The sequence below is a fragment of the Rhamphochromis longiceps genome, linkage group LG15 (genome assembly GCF_057381845.1).
Source record: "Rhamphochromis longiceps isolate RC_006_pf linkage group LG15, R_longiceps_female_GT1.1, whole genome shotgun sequence".
NCBI lineage: Eukaryota > Metazoa > Chordata > Actinopteri > Cichliformes > Cichlidae > Rhamphochromis > Rhamphochromis longiceps.
Genome location: NC_140571.1, coordinates 34,915,940 through 34,938,356, shown reverse-complemented (window position 1 = coordinate 34,938,356; position 22,417 = coordinate 34,915,940). Strand labels below are relative to the sequence as shown.

Below are 22,417 nucleotides of genomic sequence, written 5' to 3'. Positions count from 1 at the left end.
AGAACAGAACTATGCTTGGAAAAATATTTTCCTATCAGTTGATCCAACTCCTCCACAGTAGCAGGTGGAATTATTTTGTTTTGAGGATGGCTTCTTTTACCTATTACTACAGATGGTCTGTTTATGTTTTGATTGAGAGCCTTTTTTTTTGGGCAGCTGAAGAGGAGAAGTCTATCTTATGGCCAACCTCTGGCTGTATCTTGGTCATATTACCCAGCAAAATCCAGTATGCAGGTTCATCTGTAACAGTCCTTGTGCCACAGATCAACACTGTTGCTTCTACATTAAACAGAAGAGCAGTGACGTGGGTGCAGGTCTCCACGACTCCGGCCATACAGCTGCAGCGGGCGCCTTCAACCTTCCCTGTGATGCTCACAATGACTCATGGCTGCAATGCTGGTTGATTCAGTCTTTGAGAGTGCAGTACCTGAAACACACACAGACAAAGTTCAAGACACGAACTTTAATAAGCCAAGGCCAACACAAATGTGTTGTATCTACGTTCAAATACATTAATCATAAATGTAACAAATAAAGTGTTTTTATGTATCCATCTATAGAAAGCTGCACGTTATATTTTAAATCTGCATATTTCTTTTTAGAAAGCATAAAGTTTGACTTTAAGTGACAATTGTGGACACCTAATATGATAAGCAGATTCTGCAGGTCATTAACCAATGTATAAAACTAAAATAAAATGTATTTTTAGTGACACAGCACACAAACACGGAAGCAAGATGTGTAATTAGGATTATTTATAATAAATATGAATTAATTAGTGCAATTTCTTTAACCATAGAGAATAACTAAATCCTTCAGAACAATGTCACATCAGTGCACTGAACTCACTATGTTATCCATCTAACAGAGCTTCCACATGTTCTTACTGTAATCTCCCCCTCATGAATGAATTTATGCTTGCACTAATCTGAATGTTCAGAGGGAAATCAAACGCATTTTATTCGCAGTACTCAGGCTGACTTACCTTTGTTTGAATGACGGCGTACTCACAATTGTACCCAGTCCTTGGTGAATTGGATGTGGGCCTCCAGAGATTTATAATGGCGAAATTGGTGCTCCGTGTATGCGCTGACTTTGCAAACAAGGTACAAGAATAGATCATGCTAAGTCAATAGTGGTTTGGTCTTCAGGGTTTCTACTCCACTGCCGGATTTCATACGGGTCCACATTTCCAATGCACGCTATTTTTTTTTTTGCAATTACAGTCTCTTTGCATCTGGACACAACCTGTCTCTATACCGTCCTTTTTCTTTTGAGCTACTTTTCAGAATTGCTCGTCCTTCCAACACAGTGGCTGTGTCCGAATTCAGGGGAAGGATGCTTAAAATGGCATATTTGGATGCAATGATGTCACAGCGACGTGGCGAAGGCTGTCCGAATTCAAAGAGCACTCAAAATGTGGCGACAAATGCGTCCTACCTCTCCGCAAATTTGAGGGTTAGCCGTGTCCGAATTCTGGGGAAGGATGCGCCAATGCCACATTTGGAGGCAATGACGTCACAGCGACGTGGCGAAGGCTGTCCGAATTCAAAGAGTACTCAAAATGTGGCGACAAATGCATCCTACTTTGCCCTGAATTCTAAGGATGGGTCCGATGTATCCTTCATGTCCTACTATATCCCAGGATTCATTGCGGGCCACCTGCCGCATAAATTCCAAACCAGTAGAAGCATTTTGGACCGGAACAATGGCGGGCAAACCGGGCGTGACAGTGGGAGAGGAATCTGCATTCACATGTAAGTACTTGAAAATCTGGTGTTACAAAAGTTAAACCCCCATAGCGGTTCTGTTGGTAGTCTCTGGGCATATGCCTGTGTTTAGCTTATAATCCATAGAATCCCCGTGATAGATTGCACTTGAACTAGTATGGTGACCCCAGCAGTTTGTCATGCATTGCCACTCTCATACAGCTACGTTATATCTTGCTAATTAATCATTTTGTGATACGTTGCAGGGAACAAAGAGCAAACAACTCTCCTCATCAGATTGCAAGGCGAAAACGACCACCTCTTCACTGCGGTGAAGAATTCTGCCACTGTGGCATGGAGGTACAAGAACAAATCAATTCACACCCATATATGAGTGTAGTTTCATTAACCCTCATGCTGCACAGAACCTGTGATGTCCATTCGGTATCACTCTGGCGTGCTGCTGTGCAAACGTCCGGATGTGGGGATCAACATAGTTGCCAACGTTTCTGTCTGCTCTTATTTTTCAGGTGTGATCAGGACTATACTGGAGAAGATGGGTTTGCAGGGGACAGTCACCCCCTTGCAGGAAAGGAAACATGGGACCCATAGCTAATAAATAGTAATATGACAAAAAATAACAACTTTGTGTGGATGTAACCTTGTGAGATTTGAGATTTTGACAGCATTTTTATGTGACAACTTCTCTTTTTAGATAAATGCAGAGTTTAAGCGCATTACCACCATGCCACTGCAGTCCAGATTACTCTCGCAGATAGATGTGCTATCTGACAAACTAATAAAGGTCTTCAAAAGGCGATGAGGCCAAATAGGAAGAAGACTTCAGAACATTCTGGAGCCCACGGCCCAGGTAAGAAAAAAATTAATTTGTGTATACACTTTAGAGAAAATAATAATTTTAACAAAATGCTGCTTGTCACTCTATGCCAGGAGTATGTTGAAAATCACCTGGGTTTTTCACAATTTACCATGGGTGCGTTTTTTTTCTTCTTTTACCTGCATTAGAACTATGTGTGGAGTTCATAGTTGAACACCTCTCTATGCTCTGACAGTATTCTGCTTCTTTGCATGGAGATTTCATTTCATTACCTTTTTAAGCATTCTGAGGACTCAAGTCACATGCTGTAATGAATCCATTTTTGTTCACCTAATGTGTTAATGTTAACATTTTTTGGAATAGTGACACAGATTGAAATAAGATTTGGTATAATGTTCTTTGACCAGTGTTCTGTTTAATTAAATTTTGGAATTCTGCATTTTCTAGGCCACAGATGAAGCCATTATCCAACGATCTAATAAGGAAACAACCATGGGAATTTACATCATAAAGTCAAGAGATGCCAATGGCAGCCCTGAGGACATCGGGATAGTTCTTGAAGGCCAGAGAGTCTGGCAGGATTTGGATAACTATACCCTAGCAGCTGCAATGCTGTTTGGACTAATGTACACTTTGAACCTCACCTACCCACTGGAAAAGTATACCTTCGAGGTATTATAGAAACTGGTTATGGAGCTCAAAAGGAACAGCCTTTCAAAGAAGGCCCAGGTTTTCAGGACCAGACTGTACGATTGAACAGTTTTCCAGTTATGATGTGGGAACAACATGTTTACCTCTTCGAATATGTACCATTAAGCCAGCACTGGTAAAGTTGCAGTACATGGTGAAACTTATTTTTCTGGCACTTTTCAACTTGGGGCCTTTATTACTGCAGTTTTCACTTTTCAAGCCATGGCTCTTTTAAAAAAAAATTCAAACTTTGAATGTCCATTTTTCTCAATGGAAATGGTGCCTTACACCAATTTCACCAGTTTGCAATTTTGTTCCCAAGGTGCACCACTACAAACAGACATCGTGTAGTATTAGTGATTGTGATGTTTAGTGATAGAAGCAAGCCAATACTAATCAGTTTAGGTCTCTTGGTTTTGTGCCTGTGGGTTATAATGTTATTTTAAGTCTCTTCTTTGTGTCATTTTAATAATTACACCCCTGTTGCCATATTACCTTATGGCTCTTACATTTAAAAAACTATTTTTTACATAAGCGCGATGTCATAAGGCCCCACAATGTTGAATTCAGGTTACAGCAGATAACTTTGAGGAATGTTGTGGAATGTTTTTCAAGAGATGCATTGTACAAATATGACCCATGTATATTTTGAATTGAAAGTCCATTGTTACAACTGTGTAGTATTTTCAAAAATACAGGTCATTGTTCAAAAATGTTTTGCTTATTTCTTTGAAGAGAAAGTGTACAGTACATACAGTAAGATCAGCCTTAATTTAGTTTTATTTATTGAACACTCAATTATATATTAGATTATATATTATATATTAGAAATTTGTTATAAAATAAAATAAGCTTACCATAAAATAATCTTGTCAATATAACACATAGTAGTCCAATACAATTAACACAAAAAGTTCATGTCTGATAAACAAGTGGTTTCTATAAATATTTGACTGGAATGAAAAACATAACAACAACATAAAAAAGTCATGTTCGTGTTACCAGAAAAATGTGTGCAGGTATAACATAAAAAACTAAGGTTAACCAAACATAACTTAATTTCGTGCAACCGATTACAATAATTTTTTTATGTTTATGCCACTGATTATTTTTTTCAGTGCACTGTACAGACAGTCAGTCTACCCTCCTCCAGAACATTTCATCCTCACAGATGGAGGGTACCCATGCCTCCAACGTCCACTCCCCCTCATCACACCCTACAAGAGGCCAGTCCGAGGTGTGGGAGCCCAGCGCTTCAACAGCCACCATTCCAGGGCACGCTCCATCATAGAGCGTGTGTTTGGAATGATGATAACGAGGTTCAGGGCCATCTTCCTGCAAGCGTTGGAGGTGCACCACACCTTTGTACCCCACGTAAGTGACCACCCCATGACATGTGAATATTGCAACATATAATGTTTGTGCGTAATGGTGTGTGTGTATTACTATGGAAGAAATATAGTATCATCAGAATTCAAGTATTTTTAGACATTGAATTTATGACACTGAATTTTTATCCTCCAAATTTCCCTGCAAAAATATTCACCTGCAAAAATTCACCTGCAAAAATTCACCTGCAAAAAATTCACCTTTGGGTTAACCTCAAGACAAAATACAAAGTATGTTGTTCTCAAGCAGATAAGTCATGAGGACACAAGTTAGTAAATGTGCACCTACTAAGAATTGTTGTGGTGTTATCATGTGTTAACTGTTGTGTTTTTATTTCCTCTGCCATTAGGACTGCAAGTATCCAGGGTCAGGAGAGGGTGTAAGTGGGAAGCCCACTGCTGCCACTTGGCCCTGGTTTGCCCTCATGGACGAGGTAATAGTACAGAGGCCGTCCATCAGGCTCCCTGTCCTACTGTCCACTCTCCCTGAGGACACTCCAGGGCCAAGTTCAGCAGTGGGTGACCAGAATGTAGCAGAATCTGACACTGATGAGGGAGACAGTCAGCCACCGACAACAGCAAGGAAGAGGAAACGGGATCGGGATGACGAGCTGCTCAACCTCATCAGGGAGGACATGCAGCAACAAAGGGAGGCTGAGGAGAGAAGGGCACAGGAGAGCAAGGAGCGAATGGACAGACTTTTTACAATCCTGGAACGTCTGATCCCAAAATGACTGCTGCGTCCCTCTAATTTCATTTGACAGTTCTGTGACATTTGTGTGTTGAGATGATTTTCCAGGCACCAGACACCTTCTTTTTCCTGCATTGCAAACACTTTCCTTTAAATTATTTTGTTACATTGTGCCCTTTGTGTTGGATGTTACAAGTCTCATTTTCGCAATAAATGGAATCAAATAGTAATAGTCACTGAATCCATTTAATCAACAGGTATTGACATGATGCCAAGTCATAATGGCAAATGGACATTCACTCAAAAACAGAGTACATGTCAGGAACAACAACAAAGAAACAAAAACAAAAAACAAATGTGCAATGCATAAGCAGCATTTGAAGACTAAAATATTTGCAGCTATGTACATGTGTTCACACAAGATTAACCTGAGTGTCCTGTTCCCGGATCATTTCTTTCACAACTCCAATACATGCCAGGAAGTCCCTGGCAGTGTTGCTGGATCTGCTGAAGACAGATCAGACATGGATGGGGTGCTGCAACTGTGACCTGCGGTTTGTCTCTTCTAGTCGACGAGTGGAGATTCACACAGGGTGGTCTGCAAAGAGAGCTTAAGGATGCATCCTCCCACTGTCCACTGCAACGTCCATCCACAGGTTTGCAGGGCTGGCTCTATCGACGGCTGCTGCACCACTAAGATATGTAGACAGAGATATGTAAGCAGGAGTGCCATGAAGTGCCATATGCCACCGGAGAAAAGGTTCCTAGACAAATTTGCACTTGCCTGTTAACAGTAGTCGTGGTCTGGTGGTACCTCCTCCAGGGCTGACACCTCAGATGACAGTTGGTCCTGCCAACATAAAAAAAACCACCCAGCATATATATATATATATATATATATATATATATATATATATATATATATATATACATACATATTAGGGGTGCAACGATACACAAAATTCACGGTTCGGTTCGGTTCGATACTTTGGTGTCACGGTTCGATATTTTTTCGATACAAAAAAAATGTTCATGACTTTTTAATTTGCCATTTATTAAAATTATAAATATATATTTTAACTCAAAAGTACAGTTTTTAAATTTAACCCTAACGCTTGTGCGTGTTTTTTATTTTGACAGCGAATGCGCACCTGCGGACCACTTATGTGCAGCCCTGGTTATTTAGCTCGTCATATTGCAGCCACAGAAATTCTTTTGTCCATGAAACCATAAAGCTGCACTTTCTTTTTGCCTTATAGTCTGATTTGTCATAACTTCTCCGTTTTGTGGTAAGCTTTTCTTTGGCTGTCACTTCTTCACCCTGACCTGTCTTATTTGGCTCAGCAGAACTAAAATATATATCTGTCTGTGAAGGTTCTCAGTCATCCAGGTCATCGTAGTCAAATATAAATCCTGCTGCTTTTACACACGCACTCACATAAGCTCAGCGATTCTCTGCGATCAACCTCTCACATGTTTAAGCTGCGGGAGATTTCACTTGTCATGTTTGCATAGTAAGCTAACAATTAATAAGACGATGTCAGAGGAATTGGTGCACAAATTATCATCACTCACAGATCAGTGCTGTCGCTCTCTATACACAGTTCGCGCGATTGCAAAGTGAAAGCAAAAAAACAAGCGCAAATTCAAACGCAATTTCAATATGTCACATATTGACAGTGGCTCACCGATGCCAATGACATAATTACCCAGCTACATTTCCGAAAGAATGCAAAAGCATTGACATATATTTTTCCCTCCTACAATAGCCCGACGGGCAGGGCAGAGATAGATTTTGGTACCCCGACTGAAAAAAACGCTAGCCCTGGGACGTTGGGCTAGCGATATTGCGAGCCCTGTATCTGATTGAGGAATCACTCATCTTTGGAAAAGAGAGTTTATTACAGAGAAATGTCTCTTTCCAAAATAAAAGCTATACTATCCACTTCTTTTGGGCTATATTCTCAGCAGCATATTAAACAGCTGTCTAAATGACTCGGCTAAAGTTAGTAGCATGCTTGCTTGTTTTTTTTCTGCTTCCACTTGTCTTTGCACTAGGATGATGTCGGCGTAAATGTGCAGTCATATTCGTTGTGTTCCCACTAGTGCTTTCAGGTTAATCTCGTTGAAATGACCTTAACGCCACAACACGGCAAATCTCCGTTAACGAGCTACCGCCGATCGCCCCGTGCATGGGGCTAGACGGCCAACACGTTAACGAGCTAACTGCGCTAACACACTAGTTCCCACCCATGTAATTGAGCATTGCATGGCACATCCAACATACTGTTTTACTTTAGTCCATGACTCGCTTACCTTCAGGGTCATACGTCACATGAAAACCAAAATAATTCCAAACGCCAGATCTGAATGAGGGTGGGGGAGGTCCATGTTGTAAGGAGAGCTTAACTTCTGTCTCGCTAGCTTGCCCTGCGCTCTTCCTTCTGACGATGCTGTCTGTGTTGAGTGCTCAGTGAATCTGCGTTCGACTACTCCGCCTCGACCCTAGGCGGAGTAGTCGAACGCAGATTCACTGAGCGCTCAACACAGACAGCATCGTCAGAAGGAAAGTTGATAAAATAAATTACAAATTTTGTATTGTTCGATACATATGCGTACTGAACCGAAAGCACTGTATCGAACGGTTCAATATCGATACGAATATCGTTGCACCCCTAATATATATATATATATATATATATATATATATATATATATATATATACACACACATACATATGTGTGTAATATATGGAAGAAATATAGTATCATCAGAATTCAAGTATTTTTAGACATTGAATTTATGACACTGAATTTTTATCCTCCAAATTTCCCTGCAAAAATATTCACCTGCAAAAATTCACCTGCAAAAAATTCACCTGCAAAAATTCACCTGCAAAAATTCAACTGCAAAAGTGATGAACTTTAATGACCCAAGCCAGAGCAATCAGCACCAGATCGAGTCGAGTGGCTCTCAGCCAATTAAATTACGCTGTTTGATCACATGACACCGTTAGCCAGCAGTGTGTCTCCTAAAAGAGAGCTGTTTAAAGGTGAGTGATTAAGTTTTTCTCCTAAATAGAGATCATTACAGAACGCCTAGTCCTACTTAAAATCCCATTTATTATTATTATTTTTTATCATCTACTCGAACTAAGGAAAACGTTTGACTAACTCAAAGACAATTTCCACGCCTCCCCTGCCTGACTGCAGAGGCAGTTTTGAATTTAGGAGCGCCAAGATGGCAGCGGCAAACCCTGGCGGCTCTCCGGTGAGTATATATATTTTTTTATCTTCAAGTTTGTCTTTTGAAACCTTAATTTTATTTAAATCCGTTGCTCACGTATAAAGTACACAGACGGGGTCTTTGCTCAACTCGTCTGAGGCGTGTCTCACTAAGCGCTACATGCTAGCATCCTGCTAACCGAGCTACCCTTTACATGCTGTGCTTTAGAAAATGGAATACTCGTTAAAAAAAATACTCCGCAGATATTGATAGATAGACGAACACTGCAAATATAATGTTGGAAACGAGAACGGCCTTTGGTGAAGGGGTAAAATACACCATGAATAGAGCCATAGAGTGAATGGCTGCCATGGTTGCAGAACAGCCTGATTTAATGACAAGAATGGGGAAGAGTGAGGTGAAGTGAACCACAGCCACAAAACACGGTCAGACAAGGCGGCAAAAGGGCAGTGATCTGTCCGTCAGTATGAAGTTGGTGTGTGCTTTGGTAAACAAAAACTCCAGACTGGTAGCAGGAAGATGGGAGACTCGTGTTTCACTGGAATAGTGGTGAATTAAAACATCCTTTGTTGGGGACATTTCGGTGTAAATGCATCCATACAGGCAAGACAGAGGCAGACTAGACAGTGAAGAAAACAAGGCAAACATTAGAAATATAAAAACGGAAATATAGGATGAGTCGGGGATGAGTTCCTGCCCCAAGTGGAGGAGTTCAAGTATCTCGGGGTCTTGTTCGCGAGTGATGGGAGAAGGGAGCCGGAGATCGACAGACGGATTGGGGCTGCAGCTGCAGTAATGCGGACGCTGCACCGGTCCGTCGTGGTGAAGAGGGAGCTGAGTGTAAAAGCGAAGCTCTCAATTTACCGGTCGATCTACGTCCCTACCCTCACCTATGGCCACGAGCTGTGGGTAGTGACCGAAAGAACGAGATCGCGGATACAAGCGGCAGAAATGAGCTTCCTCCGAAGGGTGACTGGCCTCTCCCTTAGAGATAGGGTGAGAAGGTCGGCCATCCGGGAGGGGCTCAGAGTAGAGCTGCTGCTGCTCCACATCGAAAGGAGCCAGCTGAGGTGGTTCGGGCATCTGACAAGGATGCCCCCTGGGCGCCTCCTGGGTGAGGTGTTCCAGGCATGTCCCACCGGGAGGAGGCCCCGGGGCAGACCCAGGACACGCTGGAGAGATTATATCTCTCGGCTGGCCTGGGAACGCCTTGGTATTCCCCCGGATAAGCTGGAGGAGGTGGCTGGGCAGAGGGAGGTCTGGGCCTCTTTGCTTAGGCTGCTGCCCCCGCGACCCGGCCTCGGATAAAGCGGATGAAGATGGATGGATGGAAATATAGGATTAATATAACATACAATTAGGGAAAATGTAAGGAACACAATGTAAATGATATTGTAAAGTCATTAAAATGGCATACTCTGATTAAAAGAAACGCATAATTGGGTAGGATAATAACAATAATAATGTTAAAAAACATGTACAAGATGGGTATGTATACTTGTAGCCAGAATACTATAAAGTTGTAGCATGCCAGACCATCTTGATTGAATGTTTTATGGTAGACATATTCATATTGGTATCTAATAAATGATTAATTCTTAGATTTTATCGAACGTTAATTTATAAATTGTTTCTGTCTTTATGTGTTTGTTTCAGATTATGCAAGATGAAATTATTCAGTCAGCAAGACACTTGCTGCAGTTGCTGACATCATCCAACTGAACTGCTGCTGTGATGAATCAGAATACAAGGTTTACTTTAGCAAGACTTATGAGTTAATGCTACATTTAACTAAATTGTTATATATTTTGTGTCCAATATTGTCTCCATATGATTTTGTTTTTTGCAACATCTTGCAGAGAACAGAGTCAAGGTACCAGCTTGGTCAACCCTAAAAGACCATCTGTTCAATGACCAGGTGAAAAAGTCATAAACTAAACACTCTGCATGAGCATGGAATTTAGGATGCAACTTTATATCTTACCTGCTCTACACTCAGGGCTTGAATTGCAACAACAGTCAATCACATAAAAAAATATACTTTTGGTAGTTCTGTGTCTGTCTCTCTCCTCCAAACCCAGATGGCTGCTGGTACTGAACCGGGTTCTGGTTCTGCTGGAGGTTTCTTCTTGTTAAAGGGGAGTTTTTCCTCTGCACTGTCACTTCATGCTGCTCAGTGTGAGGGATTGTTGAGGTTGAGTCCATATGTCCTGCGAACAACTGCTGGGCAATGACACCATGCAATTTTCTGGGATTCCTTGGATAGAAAACCTGTGAACTGCACTTGTCCTTGGTCTTCACAGCTCACCTTTTTACTGTTTATTGAATCAAAATGCTCCAGTGACATGGATTCTACATTGTAACTGATGTGATGTTCTATAAAGTGGTTTTAATAAAAAAAGGCAAAAATTAGTTTGTTTCTTTATTCAATTTTTGAACAGTGATACTCATTCAGTAAATGCAAATTATTTACATGGCAGTGCACTATAGGCATAAATCTAGACCCCTAGATAAAACATGATGGCATTATAGCAGTGACAACTCCTCCACAGTAGCAGGTGGGATTTCTTTTTTGAGGACGGCTCCTTTTACCTGTCACTACAGATGGTCTGTTTATGTTTTGATCAAGAGCCTTTTTTGGGCAGCTGAAGAGGAGAAGTCTATCTTATGGCCAACCTCTGACTGTATCTTGGTCACATTACCCAGCAAAACCCAGTATGCAGGTTCACCTGTAACAGTCCTTGTGCCACAGATCAACACTGTTGCTTCTACATTAAACAGAAGAGCAGTGACGTGGGTGCAGGTCTCCGTGACTCCGGCCTTACAGCTGCAGTGGGCGGCTTCAACCTTCCCTGTGATGCTCACAATGACCCATGGCTGCAATGCTGGTTCATTCAGTCTTTGAGAGTGCAGTACCTGAAACACACACACAAAGTTCTTGTCTTTAAATGAACTATGAGCCAAGGCTGACATAAATGTTTTATCTACTTAATCATTAATGTAACAGCGTTTAGAAAGTTAGCACATACATGTAATTTTTCATTTCTTTATGTGTCCATCTATAGAACGCTGCATGTTATATTCTAAATCTGCCTGTTCTGTCAGAAACCTGCCTGCAGAAAATGAACCTAAAGGATGTAATCACTTTCAAGATGGAGAAAGCATAAAGTGACAATTATGAATCACTTAATATGATAAGGAGATTCTGCAGGTCATTAATCAATGTATAAAATTAAAATAAAATGCATTTTTAGTGACACAAGATACAAATATGGAAGCAAGATGTATAATCGCTCAGTTTGGGGAAATTGTGGGTAGCCTGCAAGAGCCTCAACTTCTCCATACCCACAATGTGCAACAAATGGGCACAGCTGATCTTCAACAGTGGAACATCGGCCAGTTACTTCCAACTTTAACGCAGCTTGTAGTCTTGGAGAGCAGCACACCAAAACTGCATGCACAACTTCTGCTAACAGTGGAAACGGATTAAGAAATCCATGCAAACAGATTCATAAACCGAAAGAATATTATTTTACAGGATTAATGATCATATCAGCCGCTGGCTGATCACAAACCCTGAGGGTGTATACGAGAAGCAGAAGAAGCAGAGGGAATATCCCGTTTAAGTTTAGATAGTATTTGTAAAGATATTGACCATATCCTTTTCTGAAAGTGTGGATATAATGGATGGGGTAAGGTACTGACATGCTACAACTTTATAGTTGTTAAATTCTGGCTACAAGTATACATACCCATCTTGTACATGTTTTTTTTTTGTTTTTTTAAATTATTATTATTGTTATTATTATTATTATTATCCTACCCAATTATGTGTTTCTTTTAATCAGAGTATGCTGTTTTAATGACTTTACAATATCATTTACATTGTGTTCCTTACATTTTCCCTAATTGTATGTTATATTAATCCTATATTTCCATCCATCCATCTTCATCCGCTTTATCCGAGGCCGGGTCGCGGGGGCAGCAGCCTAAGCAAAGAGGCCCAGACCTCCCTCTGCCCAGCCACCTCCTCCAGCTTATCCGGGGGAATACCAAGGCGTTCCCAGGCCAGCCGAGAGATATAATCTCTCCAGCGTGTCCTGGGTCTGCCCCGGGGCCTCCTCCCGGTGGGACATGCCTGGAACACCTCACCCAGGAGGCGCCCAGGGGGCATCCTTGTCAGATGCCCGAACCACCTCAGCTGGCTCCTTTCGATGTGGAGCAGCAGCAGCTCTACTCTGAGCCCCTCCCGGATGGCCGACCTTCTCACCCTATCTCTAAGGGAGAGGCCAGTCACCCTTCGGAGGAAGCTCATTTCTGCCGCTTGTATCCGCGATCTCGTTCTTTCGGTCACTACCCACAGCTCGTGGCCATAGGTGAGGGTAGGGACGTAGATCGACCGGTAAATTGAGAGCTTCGCTTTTACACTCAGCTCCCTCTTCACCACGACGGACCGGTGCAGCGTCCGCATTACTGCAGCTGCAGCCCCAATCCGTCTGTCGATCTCCGGCTCCCTTCTCCCATCACTCGCGAACAAGACCCCGAGATACTTGAACTCCTCCACTTGGGGCAGGAACTCATCCCCGACTCATCCTATATTTCCGTTTTTATATTTCTAATGTTTGCCTTGTTTTCTTCACTGTCTAGTCTGCCTCTGTCTTGCCTGTATGGATGCATTTACACCGAAATGTCCCCAACAAAGGATGTTTTAATTCACCACTATTCCAGTGAAACACGAGTCTCCCATCTTCCTGCTACCAGTCTGGAGTTTTTGTTTACCAAAGCACACACCAACTTCATACTGACGGACAGATCACTGCCCTTTTGCCGCCTTGTCTGACCGTGTTTTGTGGCTGTGGTTCACTTCACCTCACTCTTCCCCATTCTTGTCATTAAATCAGGCTGTTCTGCAACCATGGCAGCCATTCACTCTATGGCTCTATTCATGGTGTATTTTACCCCTTCACCAAAGGCCGTTCTCGTTTCCAACATTATATTTGCAGTGTTCGTCTATCTATCAATATCTGCGGAGTATTTTTTTTAACGAGTATCCCATTTTCTAAAGCACAGCATGTAAAGGGAGAGAGTTAATACCCTACAGCTTATGACAAAATTTGATCCGAAGTGATTGATGGCCCTAATCACGACCTTTTGACCTCCCGCCCCTCCCCCCCGGAAGCGTGTAATGAGCGTGACGAATCGCATCCTGAGAAGGGGGGGTGAACCCCGGAAGCGCGCCATCTGTTGCTAACCGTGTCGAATTGCATCCTGAGAAAGGAGGGGGGAACCTCCGAAAGAGCGCCATCTGTTGCTAACCGTGTCGAATTGCACCCTGAGAGGGGAGGGGGGGGGGGGGGGGGAAACCTCCGGAAGCGCGTCATCTGTTGTTGGGAAAAAAAAGTTTTTAGAGGGAGGGGGGAAACCTCCGGAAGCGCGCCATCTGTTGGAGGGGAATAAAAAAGCAGAGAGGTGGAGTCCGTCACAATTTCTAAGGCACAGACACAAGATGGATTTCCTTCTGCAGCCCAGCAGCGTTCCTGTGTCCGATGAGATCTGCTCTCCCAAAGAAGAAGGCTTTGAATATGACATATTCAAATACAGCATATTTACTATGGAAGGCCTCGATCCGGACCTTATGACCCTACCGGAAATACTCCGGAAGTGTCTAGTCATTTTCAGACCTGTTGCGTCATGTTCCCTAAGCACAGCGGTGATGCAGCAGATGATTCTGTGATGTATAGAGAGACAGAGCGGATGTAATTTTACTTTCTTAAGCTGCACCGGCGTTTGTAATGGAAATAAAGAGTGACTTCCTGTAGAGATTTCAATAGTATTTTATTTTCCTATAATACAGACGCTGTAAAAAAAACCTTTAAGATACACCATAGCTTGTGATGAAAAGAAGAACTTTCTATCCGCTTGTAACCTACAGGCTGCCTATGTGTAAAAAACGAATAACTATCCCTTAGTGAATACTACTTTTCCTTTTGAGAGACTGAAAAACAAACCAGCGACAGGCGATCTTGTTTCACACACACACACACACAAACACACACACACACACACACACACACCCCGCGGGCCAAGGAGGAGTTTTTTTCTTCAATACTTTAACAATAAGTTTTCTCAATAGATAGAAAATGATGACGCTGAGGAGTCAACATCCGATATTATCATTGCTTGTAACCCGGTAAATAATTTCGTACATCTCCTCCCCATAAAACAAGTCTTAGTGGAAAAAAGCTCATATTCGAATAAGTTTATTAAAGCACCCCCCCCCCTCTGTGGGAAAGAGTCGACCATGAGGCGAGTTTTGTCAACAGCAATTGTCCATTTGGTAAAACAAATATCCGTCTCAAAGTCGTATTTTACCGTTGCAGAATGCGGAAAAAAGAAGGCACACACACACACACACACACACACACACACACACACACACACCCCGCGGGCCAAGGAGGAGTTTTTTTCTTCAATACTTTAACAATAAGTTTTCTCAATAGATAGAAAATGATGACGCTGAGGAGTCAACATCCGATATTATCATTGCTTGTAACCCGGTAAATAATTTCGTACATCTCCTCCCCATAAAACAAGTCTTAGTGGAAAAAAGCTCATATTCGAATAAGTTTATTAAAGCACCCCCCCCCCCCCCCCCCCCCCTCTGTGGGAAAGAGTCGACCATGAGGCGAGTTTTGTCAACAGCAATTGTCCATTTGGTAAAACAAATATCCGTCTCAAAGTCGTATTTTACCGTTGCAGAATGCGGAAAAAAGAAGGCACACACACACACACACACACACACACACACACACACACACACACACACACCCCGCGGGCCAAGGAGGAGTTTTTTTCTTCAATACTTTAACAATAAGTTTTCTCAATAGATAGAAAATGATGACGCTGAGGAGTCAACATCCGATATTATCATTGCTTGTAACCCGGTAAATAATTTCGTACATCTCCTCCCCATAAAACAAGTCTTAGTGGAAAAAAGCTCATATTCGAATAAGTTTATTAAAGCACCCCCCCCCCCCCCCCCCCCCTCTGTGGGAAAGAGTCGACCATGAGGCGAGTTTTGTCAACAGCAATTGTCCATTTGGTAAAACAAATATCCGTCTCAAAGTCGTATTTTACCGTTGCAGAATGCGGAAAACAGAAGGCACACACACACACACACACACATACGTGTTTTCGTGATATATCAGTACGTATGACAAAAATGTGACAAATGGGAACGTGCCTTTCCGAAGGTCCTAGAGGCATGGGAATCTCAAAAAATTTGACCCATGCTTCCAGGAACACACCCATCTGTTGAGATTTTGGCTAGGGCTAAATTTTGGTCAAACCTGAATTTAATGCTACTTGTGAGGACACTGTCAGGTTTATGAGACTTATGAGTACCATAAGGTCACACACAGATATTTCATGTTTAGGTGAATTGTGAAGCCCATGGAAACACATAATTTTCAAGTATACATGACTTATGAGGACCAGGTAACGGTAGGTTCTGCATTTTTAGCTTGGCTCCTTTTGAGATTACAATATAATAGACATGGATGCACAATAGTAATGCTCACCAGTTGGGTAACTTCTGACAGAAATATCAGACATTTATGTGTTAATAAAACAGTAAATCTGAGCTGTGTAAAGACTTTAAAAAAAAAAAGACATGGGTCAAATGTGGTCAGTCTACTTTTTAAGTCTTGATATTGTAATGCATTAATTCATTTTGTAGTGAATGTTCATGTGAATAAAAACGTGGAACATTATCTGCCTTTTTTATCATTTAATTGCAAAAAGCACCCAGCATAAACCACAGATTTATGAGTAAGAACAATGCAATACAGAAAACTGCAATACTGACATAACTGTGGAAGTAACAAAGTATCTCTCTTGCTTGTTTCTTTTTTTCTTGCATCTTTCTTTTAATGCTATGATCCTGTTGTGGCTGTAGTACCTTATGACAACCCAGTCTCTGCCTTTCAGAGCTGCCAGCTCTGCTTGGAGGCAGCAGTCACATTCCTTTTTACCTGGTACTTTGCAGCTTTTTATGAAGTGAAACGTGCCGCTCAGCAACCTTCACTTCATCATTTGTCCACTTGCTTCTCACCGTCCCAGCTGTCATAAATGGAAACAAAAGAAAATATCTTAATGTGAATGCAAGAAAAGATAGAAAATATTCTAGTTTATAATGTGAATACAAAATGTTCTTAAACCTTGCTTTCTACTGGAGCACTTTAAAGGAGCAATAAGCACAATTCATCATACTTAGGTTCAAGGAATTAAAAATGACTATGTGAAGAACTAGAGGTGTAATTACATCTGGAGTACAGCATGAAGTCACAATCCCTCTCTCTGTGTTGATCTCCAGCCATAGACTTTGGTTTGGTTCACAGGCAGTGCAAAACAGCACACCTAGCAGTGAAAAGATATTGCTTATTGCTCCTTTAAGGATGCTTGGAATGAACCATTTGAAGTGCTGTGTTCTGCTGGGAATCAAATAAGATGAAATGATTTATGATAAAAGCTCTGAATAGTGTCATGTCTGAAAACAAACTTGTTCTTTGATCACAAGTATATTAACCTAAAACATTTTGTATTTTGGTGCCTTTACCCCTTCTTGGTGAAGTGTTGCTAATGTTTTTGTTGTCCAGGGTGATTGAGGCAGAGGTGCCCTTCATGTTGTCCAGGGCAGCTGAGTAAAGCGTGTGGCTTGGAACCCCCGGACTACTTGGTCCTTGAGCCTTTGAAAAGTAACAGTGAAATATGAGAATCAATGCATGCAATAGGTCTGTTTGCTTTTTTCTCTGCATTGTAGGCAAAGTCAGCGTTGGGCAGTGTGTAATTCTACATTAAGGGGCTAAGGGGCGATCGTGGCTCAAGAGTTGTAATCAGAAGGTTGCCGGTTCGAGCCCCAGCTCCGACAGTCTCGGTCGTTGTGTCCTTGGGAAAGACACTTCACCTGTTGCCTACTGGTGGTGGTCAGAGGGCCCGGTGGCGCCAGTGTCCGGCAGGCTCGCCTCTGTCAGTGCGCCCCAGGGTGGCTGTGGCTACAATGTAGCTGCCATCACCAGTGTGTGAATGTCTGTGTGAATGGGTGGATGACTGGATGTGTAAAGCGCTTTGGGGTCCTTAGGGACTAGTAAAGCGCTATATAAATATAGGATATTTACCATTTACATGTGAACATAATCTACTAATAATACTCATCACAGTGTGATTGTTTGAAATCGGATAGAGTGTTATTATCTTCATGACAAACATCCCTGCTGTTCAGTTTCAATGTAACACAAACTAGAGTTGTTGGTTCTACCAATTGAGAAAGGCTAAAAAAAAAACAAATTCATGTCCTTCACAGCTTAAAACAATCTGAGGACAATGTAACACAGAAATATCAAATTTAGTAGGAATAAAGATCAAGCTGATGCTTTAAGGGAAAGTTTGGACTAACAAATGGTATAGACAATTACTTTATCCTAATGCTAATGTTGGTTTCGGTTAACTTCGACTAAAACTGATTGTTTTAGTACAATTAAAGTGCATTTCATTTATGCACTAGGCCCAACTGACACATATACTTGATGCCAAATACAAAAAAATAATGTGTAACCTGTTGGAAGAATGAAGTGGGTGTGTCACTCACCAATTGGTCTGAAGGAGGTTGAGGCAGGACCTCGGCACTTGGTGTCTGCAACAAAAGACAACAATATAACGTCAGAAACATTCTCTAGTATAAATCCCGACTATTTAATTAACTACAGATCATATTTGTATCAGTGAATATTATTACAGAAGGATCTGACTTCCTTATACCAGATTCTATAGAAACTTAACACTGTACGGTTCTGCTACCCAACGATATGAGGACAGTGTAACACACACTAGAGTTGTTGGTCCTACCACATGAGGAAGGCAACTGAAACACACTCCTGTCCTTCACAGCTTAAAACAATATGAGGACAGTGTAACACACACACTACAATCACTGGTCCTACCATATGAGGACTTCTACTTAAACACACTCCTGTCCTTCACAGCTTAAAACAATATGAGGACATGACGACTGAACACATGTAGAGTTCACATTCCTGACTTCTAACTTCTCCTGCTGTTGTCAATAAAAGCTCTAAACCCAACACTGATGTACAGCCATCTATTTCCCCAGAAATTAAATCATGTAAACTGATCAGCGGGAGCTTATTTTGACAAAAACATGTGTAAAACGACAAAAATATCAAATTTTGTCAGAATAAAGATCAAGCTGATGCTTTAAGGGAAAGTTTGGACTAACAAATGGTATAGACAATTACTTTATCCTAATGCTAATGTTGGTTTCGGTTAACTTCGACTAAAACTGATTGTTTTAGTACAATTAAAGTGCATTTCATTTATGCACTAGGCCCAACTGACACATATACTTGATGCCAAATACAAAAAAATAATGTGTAACCTGTTGGAAGAATGAAGTGGGTGTGTCACTCACCAATTGGTCTGAAGGAGGTTGAGGCAGGACCTCGGCACCTGGTGTCTGCAACAAAAGACAACAATATAACGTCAGAAACATTCTCTAGTATAAATCCCGACTATTTAATTAACTACAGATCATATTTGTATCAGTGAATATTATTACAGAAGGATCTGACTTCCTTATACCAGATTCTATAGAAACTTAACACTGTACGGTTCTGCTACCCAACGATATGAGGACAGTGTAACACACACTAGAGTTGTTGGTCCTACCACATGAGGAAGGCAACTGAAACACACTCCTGTCCTTCACAGCTTAAAACAATATGAGGACAGTGTAACACACACACTACAATCACTGGTCCTACCATATGAGGACTTCTACTTTCCTGTTGGAGGTTGAGACACGACAGAGGGACAGCAGGGTAGTAGCTTGCACAAATGATTCTATTGACACAACAGGGAAGTGAGATTAATGAACTGAACGCAACAGACTCTTTCAAAATAAAACAGGAAACATGGCATGAAAATACAAACGTGGTAATATACAGCCCTAACATAAACTCCTTAAAACGATATTAATAACGTTAAGCCAAACTCAACTAACCCGCCATTAAACATAAGAAACTCAAAAACCTTAGAATAACATCAGAAACGCTGGGCCAGAGACCCAGACCGTGAGCAAATAACTATAATATTATTGATTTGTGCTGAATAAGAAAACATTAATATTATCATTTAAATCCCCCCAAGCATATCTTGTGTTGAAAAAAAAAAGTGTGTTGCAGTTAGCTACACTGAGCTTAGACTGACTGTCTCTGCAGTTGAAAATGCAGAGCACATGCAAGGCCGCAGGTCCCTTTAACTCCGGTGGGAATTTAAAAACAGTTAAATTTAACTTCTAATATCTATTGTTAAAGATAAATCTTAAGTAATTTTTTAGCATTTATCATCATTCACCACTTTCAATTTGTTCAAATCGGTTGTGTATTGTTTTAATTCCGTTTAACTAACCTTAATTAGCTTGTTAAACATACAACTTTACCTCGCGGAGCTTGCGTCGACGCATGGATATCAAAGGTAAATACATACCTCAAGATAAATCTCTCCTGAGTGCTGAAGGTCCCGGATGTGCCGTTCACGCAGAGCTCCGGCGAGTTTGTATCTTGCCGTGACCAGCAGCTCTTTGGTTGACGCTTTCGAACAATCAGATGCATCTTTACTCACTTTTTGACCAATCAGAGACGTCGTTCTATGCTCCACTGACGAAATGCTGCATCCTCTCACCAGCCACCGGTCTCTCCTCGTCCATTTAACAACAAAAACACAGCAACACGTGCTGGATTTGAGGTAGGAACACTTGAGAACTGTCACAATGTTTTGCAAACTGCTGTTACAGTTAATTTCGTTCCGTTAATTTGTTTGGTTCCTATTCTGAAGTAACACTTAATACACATGGGGTTAGCTTGCTGGTCTAGTTTAAGTTAGCATGGGCATGCTGTTCACTGATAGAGTAAGGCTAAAATTGTCCTGATATTGTCAGTGTGTTATCATAAACATGCAGCACCCCTAGACCCCCAAGTTAAAATACAGATAATAGATAAGCAATTTAAGAAAATAAGTATAATGTGTATAATAAATGATTTTACTGTCACTTTCCTGGGTCTGTTGACCCAGCGTTTTAAGTTTTAGTTTGTTTAGATGTCGATGTTTATTTATAAGTTCTTTAGGTTTGCTAAGTTCATTTGTTTATTAGATTACCCTTGTGATGTCTGTTTTATTGGGAAAGTCTTTGTCCTATATGCAGTGAGTCTAGTTTTGTTTCCCCTTGTCCCAGCTGTTCCTCATCCCCTCATTATCTCTCTGTGTACTTGCAGTGGCTTGCAAAAGTATTCGTCCCTCTTTTCCACATTTTGTCACATTACTGCCACAAACACAAATTGTCATGGTCCTGGGTCGGTGACCCAGCGCTTTTAGTTTATTATTATGATGATGATGATGATGATGATGATGATTATTATTGTTTGAGTTCTATGTGTTATATTTGGTCTGCCTCTGAGTCTGCGTCTGTGTCTCTGTCTATGCTGTCACCCCGTCTGTTTGTGAATCTGTCTGTTTAGTTCTGTGTCATGTTTGGTTCCCCGTGTCTGAGTTTCCTGTTTTATTGTGAAGGTCTCTGTCTGATGTGAGTGTGTTCAGTTTACGTTTCCCCTGTCCCGTCAGCTCTGATTCCTCCCAGCCGTGTTGCCCTCCTGTCTCTCATCCCCTGATTACTGGTGTGTGTATTTAAGCCCTGTGTGTTCTCCTGCCTGTTACTCGGTGTCCTGCTCGGCGGCTGCCGCGCATCCCTTTGTCGTATGCACCCAGGTCTGTTATTTTAGTTCTTCCCAGTTTAGGTGTCTTCAGTTATTTGTCATGCCCCACTGCTTGTTTGCCACTACACCTTGTAAATAAACTTCACTAGCATTTTCATCCACTGCTTGCATCTTTGGTCCTCCTTCCTCCACACCACACAGCTCGCCTTCCCAGCCGTGACACAAATCAATTTTAATGGAATCCAATTGCAGCAAAAGGTGGTTCTACAAAGTATTGACTCAGGGGACTGAATAATTGCGCACACCCCACTTTTCAGTTATTTATTTGTAAAAAATGTTTGGAATCATGTATGATTTTTGTTCCACTTCTCACGTGTACACCACTTTGTATTGGTCTTTCACGTGGAATTCCAATAAAATTGATTCATGTTTGTGGCTGTAATGTGCCAAAATGTGGGAAAGTTAAAGGGGGCCGAATACTTTTGCAAGCCACTGTAAGTCCTGTCCTCATTTGTTCAGTGTCAGGTCATCTGTTGTCTTTGGTGCCACGTTTCCATGTTCCAGGTATCTTTGTATCCATGTCAGGTTTCATGGTTTGTTTTGTTTTTTTTAATAAAAAATATTTTCCCCAGGTTAGGTTATTGTTTAGCTTCACCTCTGCCTTTTGTTTTGTAATCTTTTAATTTAATTAAATTTTATTTATATAGCGCCAAATCACAACAACAATCGCCTGAAGGCGCTTTATATTGTACAGTAGATCGCACAATAATAGATACAGAGAAAAACCCAACAATCATAGGACCACCTATGAGCAAGCGCTTTGGCGACAGTGGGAAGGAAAAACTCCCTTTTAACAGGAAGAAACCTCCAGCAGAACCAGGCTCAGGGAGCGGCGGGCATCTGCTGTGACCAGTTGGGGTGAGAAAAGGAAGACAGGACAAAGACATGCTGTGGATTAATAACAAGTATGATTCAGTGCAGAGAGGTCTATTAACACACAGTGAGTGAGAAAGGTGACTGGAAAGGAAAAAACTCAGTGCTTCATGGGAATCCCCCGGCTGCCTACGTC

The 22,417-nt window shown here is 41.5% G+C and overlaps 2 protein-coding genes and 1 long non-coding RNA gene across 5 annotated transcripts; 2 read left to right on the top strand and 1 right to left on the bottom strand.

Annotated features, from left to right (window-relative positions):
- Positions 1-1,708: 1,708 nt before the first annotated feature.
- On the top strand, positions 1,709-5,359 carry LOC146653008 (uncharacterized). Its single transcript, XM_085381238.1, has 5 exons — positions 1,709-1,757; positions 1,976-2,069; positions 2,250-2,309; positions 4,829-4,856; positions 4,976-5,359. Exons 1-5 carry the CDS (start codon positions 1,709-1,711, stop codon positions 5,357-5,359), a joined length of 615 nt encoding a protein of 204 aa, XP_085237364.1.
- A 2,839-nt stretch (positions 5,360-8,198) lies between these two features.
- On the top strand, positions 8,199-11,162 carry LOC146653007 (uncharacterized). The gene is made up of 5 exons (XR_014907466.1): positions 8,199-8,369; positions 8,475-8,587; positions 10,220-10,314; positions 10,423-10,481; positions 10,645-11,162. It is a non-coding gene; the product is annotated as an uncharacterized LOC146653007 (long non-coding RNA).
- Positions 11,163-16,056: 4,894 nt separating this feature from the next.
- On the bottom strand, positions 16,057-21,024 carry LOC146653006 (uncharacterized). Of its 3 annotated transcripts, none has more exons than XM_085381136.1 (7): positions 20,126-21,024; positions 19,402-19,480; positions 19,050-19,094; positions 18,210-18,254; positions 17,181-17,310; positions 16,887-16,981; positions 16,057-16,684 (listed from the first exon to the last, which is right to left on the bottom strand). In XM_085381136.1, exons 1-7 carry the CDS (start codon positions 20,248-20,250, stop codon positions 16,673-16,675), a joined length of 531 nt encoding a protein of 176 aa, XP_085237262.1. In that variant the 5' UTR covers positions 20,251-21,024; the 3' UTR covers positions 16,057-16,672. The 3 variants fall into 3 exon arrangements, with proteins under 3 accessions (XP_085237262.1, XP_085237264.1, XP_085237263.1); XM_085381138.1 differs by having other exon boundaries at positions 19,050-19,097; positions 19,426-19,480; XM_085381137.1 differs by lacking the exon at positions 16,887-16,981 and having other exon boundaries at positions 16,062-16,684; positions 20,126-21,021.
- Between the last annotated feature and the right edge of the window lie 1,393 nt (positions 21,025-22,417).

Coding starts and splice junctions, on each gene's coding strand:
- LOC146653008 (XM_085381238.1), top strand. CDS start 1,709: ATGGCGGGCAAACCGGGCGTGACAGTGGGAGAGGAATCTGCATTCACA. Junction 1,758..1,975: donor AGAGGAATCTGCATTCACAT/GTAAGTACTTGA, acceptor GATACGTTGCAG/GGAACAAAGAGCAAACAACT. Junction 2,310..4,828: donor CCCTTGCAGGAAAGGAAACA/TGGGACCCATAG, acceptor AAAAATTCACCT/TTGGGTTAACCTCAAGACAA.
- LOC146653006 (XM_085381136.1), bottom strand. CDS start 20,250: ATGCATCTGATTGTTCGAAAGCGTCAACCAAAGAGCTGCTGGTCACGG. Junction 17,311..18,209: donor AACCTCCTTCAGACCAATTG/GTGAGTGACACA, acceptor TACTTTTCAAAG/GCTCAAGGACCAAGTAGTCC. Junction 16,982..17,180: donor CAACACTTCACCAAGAAGGG/GTAAAGGCACCA, acceptor TTTCACTGCTAG/GTGTGCTGTTTTGCACTGCC.